The following is an 8,756-nucleotide window of genomic DNA, read 5'->3' as shown; positions in this document are numbered from 1 at the left end:
TCGGGTCTTCTGGGACCCCTCCTCTTTCGCAGACACTAGAACGTTCTTTTCAAATCATGTATATTCTTGCAGCAGTGGAGATTATTGACTAAGGAGCCAGATCGGGACGCCCTGGACCTGCTCATCGCCAAAATTCGGGCTTCAGCCTCTCAGATCTCCGGGACGAATCATGGCGTATAAGCCTGGTGCTGTAGTTTGCGGGATTAGGTCTCCTTCTCTCCCCGGCCTGCGTGCCGTGTTTGGCAGCTGCCTGTTTCGTTAGGAATTTGGGCCTATTTAACTTCTCTTTCTGTTTCTGAGACTATGTGAACCTTGGGTATTCGTGACGCTGCCATATGGCTTTATTTATAAAGTCGGGCTTTGGCCTTTTCTCTAAAAAAAAAAAACTTCTTGAATGCAGTCTCCGTCCAGATTACAAACCGCCCAAGGTGGCCACCAGGGGCAAGGTCGAGAAGGTTGAGGCGCTCAACGTTGGCGACATCCACACCAGGCAGGTTGCGGAAGGCCTTGACGATCTTCGATCCCTCAGTGCCGTAGACAACGAGAGGCCCCTTGCGGTTGATGTATCGGCGGTTGCGCATCTTACCCTTGCCAGTTCGGATGCCAACAGAGTCCTGGGCCTTCTCAGCATCAGCATAGGCACCGGTCTGCTTCAGGATCTTGATGGCCTGAGAAGTCTTCTCGATGGACTCCGCCGAGTCAGAAATGACAAGGGGCATCTCAGGGACGGTTTCGATGCGGTGACCGCGGGCGAGGACAAGGGCTGGGACGGCGGTGGCGGCGAGGGCGGAGGTGACGGCGACACGTCGCATGTGGACGTTGACGCGGCGGTGCCACTTGCGCCAGGTCTTGGTGGGTGCGAACATACGTCCCCCACAGCACATGTTGCCGAAGGCCCCCTGGCCAGCGCGGTGTGTTCCGCCTCCAGGGACACGAGGAATACGTGACACCGCACGCCCCGTGCCCCAAGACTCGGCCGAGGTCTGGTGTCCGGCGCGACGGGAGACGGCGTAGGGCTGGCGCTTGTTGCAGGAGAGCAACCTGTGGGCTGAGCGGACAACGTCGGGGCGGATCGGCGAGCGGAAGACCTCGGCAAGGGCGAGGCCGGCGCAGTCGGTGGTCATGTCACCCTCCAGGGCCTTCACCGAGACGATGGGGCGGGTGTTGGTTGCCATGGCGGCTGCTGCTAGCAGGGGGCTGGGTGGCGCGGCGAGGGAATTGGGGCGGTCGCGCGATGGAGAGGGCTTATATATGTGGGATCGCTTAGGGTTTGGGTGTTGCCGTGTTCGTTGGGTTTAGCGAGGCAAGATCTAGGCCGTCGGTTCGGAGTGGGCCGGTCTTAGCGTTACTTTCATTTCATTTGACATGTTGATCATTTAACGTGCGCATGCTCAGATCATTCGCCCATTCTCATCTAAGAAAAAGATCATTCACTCATTTTGGTCAGACTAAATACTTTGGAAGCTCCTTCTGACATTGTTGTCAGCAAACTCATAGACGATATAAATCTATTTTGATTTTCAATAAATCTATTTTGATACTTGATCTTAGCGTTACTTTCACTAGTTGACCCGTTGCGCCAAATGACGCAGAGACCCGCTAAAGCCATGTTGTCGATGAAAATAATTTCATTTTGCAAGGACCTATTCGATATCAATAGTAGAAAGTTCTTTTTTTTAAACCATGGTATATTGGAAATATGGTTATTACACTGCGAAATCCGAGTTTGAAAAAAAATGTATAACATGCACAGACCAAGCATTATTTTAGTTGAAAATATGGTTATCATGGACCCGTTGTGCGTGCCAAATCATGCTAAATTCATGTGTGCAATGAAAAAAATATCCATTGTTTAATCTCCTCTAATAAGAAACATGGTGGACTGTTGTCTACAATAAGATGTATATACATACTTTAATTTGATAGCACAGACCCAATTTGGAATCATGTATGCAAATGGCAGAGACCCACCAACACATGTGCTTTGAAATAAAATCCATGTATCAATAGACTTGTTCATGGACAGGCATGCATGCCAACTTAAACGCCCGTGTGTACATTTATTTATTTACTTTTGTACGGGATAAGAGTTGGGTAAATGTAGGCGAGTATAGGTTGATAGTTCTGACATTTTTTAGTTGTTTTCGTCATCATCGGTGGAGGAAATATCAGTTACTCTTTGGGAGCTTTGCCTTTTCCATACTCTAATGCACCTGCATATTGGTTGGTTGTCTGAATGTTCGGAGTTTATGCTTGATCTCACTTGACGTACGGGTGGTATATTAATCTAGTCTTTGTGTTGCGGAAGAAAGACAGGGCGCAAGCTGTTTTAAGTTACGTGAACATTGCACACCACCACAAGTTAGGTCACTTATGGTAACAGGTATTTAGGTTCACATTTTAAAATGTCTTAGCAGGAACTGATGTCACTGAAACAACTTGAAAACTATTCGATACATCCAAAAGTTTTGCAAAATCGGACAATTTCCAAACAATAAAGCGCCATTTCAGCACAGGTTCTAAAGACTACATGTAACAGGCAGTTTTCCATCCTGCATTAGCAAGTACTGCCTCCATCAAGGCCTGAAAAAAGAAGAATGGGGTATTTATCTGTGAATCTGAATCGGAGAAGAAAAGAGTCGACTGCCATACAAAACTTCCTTTTCTAAGACTTGATATCTACTCCCTCCGTTCCAAATTACTCGTCGTGGTTTTAGTTCAAATTTGAACTAAAATCATGACGAGTAATTTGGAACGGAGGGAGTACAATGCAAGCGGAAAATTAGTTCAATAAAAGAAAACTATAGTGAATACTCCCTCCGGTCCTTTTTACTCTGCATATTAGGTTTGCCTGAAGTCAATCTCATCCAACTTTGACCAAGTTTATACAAAAAATTATTAACATTCACATAACAACACATTTATTATTAGATTTATCTCAGAATATATTTTCATATTATATTTATTAGATGTTATAGATGTTAATATTTTCTAATATAAATTTGGTCAAACTTAGAAAACTTTGACTTCAGACAAAGGTAATGTGCGGAGTCAAAAGGACCGGAGGGAGTACAATAGTAAAAAGTGTACGAAGAAGTCCCAAGAAAAAATAATCAAATCCTTTCATATTTTTATTTGTTTGTGGGGTAAAACCTTTCATATTACAATGTGTTGAAGATTTTCCCAACAATTAGATCAGCCATATACACAAGAGAGTCAATTGCCCATTCACTGGTCACCAAAAGAACAACAATTTAAGGAGCATAAGTTGACTAATTACAACTGCAGATAAGTTGACTACAAACCTTCCTGGCTATTACTATAGTAATCAATCAGCAACTCTAAGTACGGTAACAAAGCAAGTCTCCCGATTCTAATAACAACAACACTAAATTGCAAAGGCTTGTGTTACATTAATTTATCCCATTGTGCGCATGAAACAAATTGAACTGCTAGATATATTTTTCCAATCGACTATCGTATGAATTCCTCAACTTTTATCTGGAGATTTTGAAGTAGCAAAGTATTCCCACAACTTACAAAATTGGAAAGATCAAGGCTTTTGCTGAGATGGGAGCATTCATATGACATGTTAGTCTTCAAAATTGATCTCTAACTAAAAAAAGAGCTTGCTGAACTGAAAACATGTACTACATGCACAACTTCCGTTAGGAATGTGATAGTGGTTTAGAAACCTGATCCACTAGATGATTTAACCAGAACTGAAAGCAAACAATCTTATACATGAATACCTATATGGTTGTAATCAGAACTAAAACACATTATTTTAAACATGGGCGGGAAAGTATAAATGAGTGCAGTATTTGGGAGATTATGATGATGTACTAAACATAAATGTAACCAGTCAGCTTCTATAGGGAATGCAAATACTCATGGAATAAAAAAACAGAGCACATCTTTGCAGAAATAAGGTACATGTTTCCTTACCTGTAGGCAAAATGCAGCATGCTATTTTATTTCTTGCATCCCTTAGCATCCTGTAAAAATAAAATAAGAAGTCATGTTAGATGGTCTGTGAAAGCGGATACATGAATGGTACTGACATGATATATTTTCTGCCTGCTAGCAAATTTATTAAGCAAGATCATCAAATATTTCTTTATAGACCACATGTGAGTTTTGCCATCATTTTCAGGAGAGTTATTTTCAAATTTGTAATCTCAGGACTGACCAAGAGATACTCACATTAGTCAAAATAGGAATCCTAGGCGCTAAATTTGAGATGTCCATGATTACTCCGACGTAGTAACCAACTCATACTCTGTAAACTAAGTTTTTTTAAATACTTCAAAAAGAAGTGTACATGCAAGAATGTGTCTTTCATGGGTATGTTTACTTTTTCTAAAAGTGTATTCAAATGGGAGTAGTATGTAAAAAGGCTGAAGACTAATAATGTGGTATGCATATATCATAACTATTATGAATACACCGATAGGTGTAGAGAAGGCTGAATTGAAATGGCCGCAAATTTCCTCCAGCCACGAATGTAGCCATACCCATGATATCCAAAGAGCACCTTCTAGTTCTTGGTGAATACCTTGCGCGCGGTGGGGTCACAACCACTCTAGAAGAGAGTGGCAGCTAGGCGGGGCAGAGTAAGACCTGAGAGAGGGCTGCAGAGTGAAAGGAAGAGCAGAGTGGTGATTGTAGACTGATGATTATGAATAGAAACATACAAATCTAATAGATTTGACAAATCTAATTGATTTGTTATACTTATCCAATTTGTACATTTTGTAATATAATTCGGCACTAATTCCATTACACCATCTAGCATCATCTAGGATTTTAGCACCTCTAGCTCTAGTAGTCTAACAGAGCATAGAACTGAAAATAAATACTCAATTTAGGAAGTTTTTATGAACTGTACGCCACATAAGCAATGCCCTATGTGCTTGCAATCCGACAGCCATGTGATTTTCCCATTCTTCCAAAAGACCGTCGGTGCATCATTTTCACATAAAACTTGCACGCCCAGGCATTTTGTGCACAACTACGAAATGAGCAGTAAATTAGGAATGTATCGCCAGTCAAAATGAAGTCCACTACCCATAATGTTCGTAAAGAAATCAACATCATGAATCTCTTGGACTACCTTCCATTCAAGCTGACCATGAAGTTTTGCTGCTGGAATCCTCTTTGGAGATGTAACTGTCAAACATGATGAATATACATGCGCACACACACTGTAACGTGACAAGAGAGATCTTGTTTGGTAGTTTGCTCAGGCGGTAGTTAGGCCGTATCTCTTATCTGTTGTAACTAGCTAGATCTATCTCCTCCTTTTCTTTCTCCTCAAGATGTAACTTGGATTCTCCCCAAACCGAATGTATGCGCTATCAGGGTTATTGCGCCCCTGCTATATAACACGCAACACGTCCCCTCATGCGAGGTAAGATGTTTCCGCCTATTGCACATGGTAATCAGAGCCTTCTCTCTTCCCATCTAAAACCCTCCACAATTCCAACTGTGCCTAGCCATGTCTTCCTCCTCCGGTGCCTTCCAACCTAGCCTCAATGGCCAGGTCATCGAGAAGCTTTCTCGCACGAACTACGTGTTGTAGCGCACGCAGATCACGCCGCAACTGCGTGGCGCTGGTGTCTTCGGCTACGTCGACGGCACCTCACCGGAACCAGCTAAGCTCCTCTCCATCAAGGACAAGGACGACAAGGAGACCTTCGAGCCCAACCCTCTCCACCCTATCTGGGTCAGGGAGGATCAGCAGGTGCTCGACTACTTGCTGGCCAACCTCTCGAAAGAGGTGCTCATCACGGTGACCACGGTCACCAAGGCGCAGGCGCTCTGGACGATGCTGGCGAGCATGTACTCATCCCAGTCGCTAAGCCGCGCCAACAACATCCGCACCTTCCTCATCAACGCGCAGAAGGGCAATCAATCCATCGCACCCTACTTCGCCTCCATGTGTGATAGAGGCGAAGGTGTCCCGATTTTTCGATGAGATGGTGGCTATCATTTTCTGTGGGAGTCGACCTTGATGATTCGACTACGACCGTGCGAGACGTCGCGCCTTAGCAATCGCTAAACCAACTTCCGAGGGGTTATTTACCACGCCGGAGCACGATCAACCTGACCAAGAGGGTCTGTTTCCTGCGAGCAAACGAAGAACAAGCAAGAAACTGAGATTGCAATCTAGATATTGTGAATATAAGAGGAAAGCTTTATTAATGAAGGTGGAGTTCTGTGACGCCTTTGTATGGTCGTTGAACACAAACGAAGTACGCGAAGTTGCAGCTACGGCGAACTTTTAATCTAAACAAAACCCAAAGTCTAAACGATGCCCTAAGGGTTGTATATATGGAGGAGATGATGCGGAGCATCCTACGGTCATCCCCATGGACCTACCATCGTCTCATCAAGTGCCAAGAGGACCCATGACACGAGCACGAGCTAGAGCTCTCGAGACCGAGGTGACTTCTCTCCTTAGTGATATTACATATGATCCTCTCAAGACATGGCTACTACCTAAGTCCGAGATGTTGTGCATGATTAAGTATCAAGAGGACCCTCCCAAAGATGCACGTGAAGATGAACAAGTCCCCAAGTTCACGGATGAAGAGAACCAACGGAAGGAGTCAAGAACGCCTCCCAGGCCCCGAACATCCGGCCATGACCCCGGACATCCGTGTTGGGGAACGTAGTAATTTTAAAAAATTTCCTACGCACACGCAAGATCATGGTGATGCATAGCAACAAAAGGGGAGAGTATTTTCTACGTACCCTTGTAGACCGGCAACGGAAGTGTTGACACAACGTAGAGGAAGTAGTCGTACGTCTTCCTGATCCGACCGATCCAAGTACCGAACGTACGACACCTCCGAGTTCTGCACACGTTCAGCTCGAAGACAATCCCCGGACTCCGATCCAGCAAAGTGTCGGGGAAGGGTTCCGTCAGCACGACGGCGTGGTGACGATCTTGATGTTCTACTGTCGCAGGGCTTCGCCTAAGCACCACTACAATATTATCGAGGACTATGGTGGAAGGGGGCACCGCACACGGCTAAGAAAACGATCACGAGGATCAACTTGTGTGTCTAGAGGTGCCCCCCTGCCCCCGTATATAAAGGAGCAAGGGGGGGGGGGTGCGGCCGGCCCTAGGAGGAGGCGCGCAGGAGGAGTCCTACTCCTACCGGGAGTAGGACTCCCCCCTTTCCCTAGTTGGATTAGGAATTGGGGGGGAAGGAGGAGAGGGAAGAAAGGAAAGGGGGGCGCCGCCCCCCTCCTTGTCCAATTCGGACTTGGGGGGGGGGGGAGGGGCACGCGGCAGCCCCTAGGCCTCCTCTCCTCTTCCTCCACTAGGCCCATTAAGGCCCATTAGGTTACCGGGGGGTTCCGGTAACCTCCCGGTACTCCCGTAAAATGCCGATTTCACTCGGAACACTTTCGATGTCCAAACATAGGCTTCCAATATATCAATATTTATGTATCGACCATTTTGAGACTCCTCGTCATGTCCTTGATCACATCCGGGACTCCGAACAAACTTCGGTACATCAAAATATATAAACTCATAATGAAACTGTCATCGTAACGTTAAGCGTGCGGACCCTACGGGTTCGAGAACAATGTAGACATGACCGAGACATGTCTCCGGTCAATAACCAATAGCGGAACTTGGATGCTCATATTGGCTCCTACATATTCTACGAAGATCTTTATCGGTCAGACCGCATAACAGCATACGTTGTTCCCTTTGTCATCGGTATGTTACTTGCCCGAGATTCGGTCGTCGATATCTCAATACCTAATTCAATCTCGTTATCGGCAAGTCTCTTTATTTGTTTCGTAATACATCATCTCGCAACTAACTCATTAGTTGCAATGCTTGCAAGGCTTATGTGATGTGCATTACCGAGAGGGCCCAGAGATACCTCTCCGACAATCGAGGTGAGAAATCCTAATCTCGAAATACGCCAACCCAACATGTACCTTTGGAGACACATGTAGAGCTCCTTTATAATCACCCAGTTACGTTGTGACGTTTGGTAGCACACAAAGTGTTCCTCCGGCAAATGAGAGTTGCATAATCTCATAGTCATAGGAACATGTATAAGTCATGAAAAAAGCAATAGCAACATACTAAACGATCGGGTGCTAAGCTAATGGAATGGGTCATGTCAATCACATCATTCTCCTGATGATGTGATCCCGTTAATCAAATGACAACACATGTCTATGGTTAGGAAACATAACCATCTTCGATTAACGAGCTAGTCAAGTAGAGGCACACTAGTGACGTTTAGTTTGTCTATGTATTCACACAAGTATTATGTTTCCGGATAATACAATTCTAGCATGAATAATAAACATTTATCATGATATAAGGAAATAAATAATAACTTTATTATTGCCTCGAGGGCATATTTCCTTCAGTCTCCCACTTGCACTAGAGTCAATAATCTAGATTACACAACAATGATTTTAACACCCATGGAGCTTTGGTGCTGATCATGTTTTGCTCGTGGAAGAGGCTTAGTCAACGGGCCTGCTACATTCAGATCCGTATGTATCTTGAAAATCTCTATGTCTCCCACCTGGACTAGATCCCGGATGGAATTGAAGCGTCTCTTGATGTGCTTGGTTCTCTTGTGAAATCTGGATTCCTTTGCCAAGGCAATTGCAACAGTATTGTCACAAAAGATTTTTATTGGACCCGATGCACTAGGTATGACACCTAGATCGGATATGAACTCCTTCATCCAGACTCCTTCGTTTGC

The 8,756-nt window shown here is 44.7% G+C and overlaps 1 protein-coding gene across 1 annotated transcript; it reads right to left on the bottom strand.

The window, feature by feature from the left end:
- Positions 1-317: 317 nt before the first annotated feature.
- Positions 318-1,202, bottom strand: LOC123188767 (60S ribosomal protein L4-1-like). Its single transcript, XM_044601009.1, has one exon. It carries the CDS (start codon positions 1,173-1,175, stop codon positions 342-344), a length of 834 nt encoding a protein of 277 aa, XP_044456944.1. The 5' UTR covers positions 1,176-1,202; the 3' UTR covers positions 318-341.
- Between the last annotated feature and the right edge of the window lie 7,554 nt (positions 1,203-8,756).

This window comes from Triticum aestivum, chromosome 2A, assembly GCF_018294505.1.
Source record: "Triticum aestivum cultivar Chinese Spring chromosome 2A, IWGSC CS RefSeq v2.1, whole genome shotgun sequence".
NCBI lineage: Eukaryota > Viridiplantae > Streptophyta > Magnoliopsida > Poales > Poaceae > Triticum > Triticum aestivum.
Note: the sequence above shows the minus strand (reverse complement) of the source record. Positions and strands in the feature narration are given on the sequence as shown.

Coding starts and splice junctions, on each gene's coding strand:
- LOC123188767 (XM_044601009.1), bottom strand. CDS start 1,175: ATGGCAACCAACACCCGCCCCATCGTCTCGGTGAAGGCCCTGGAGGGT.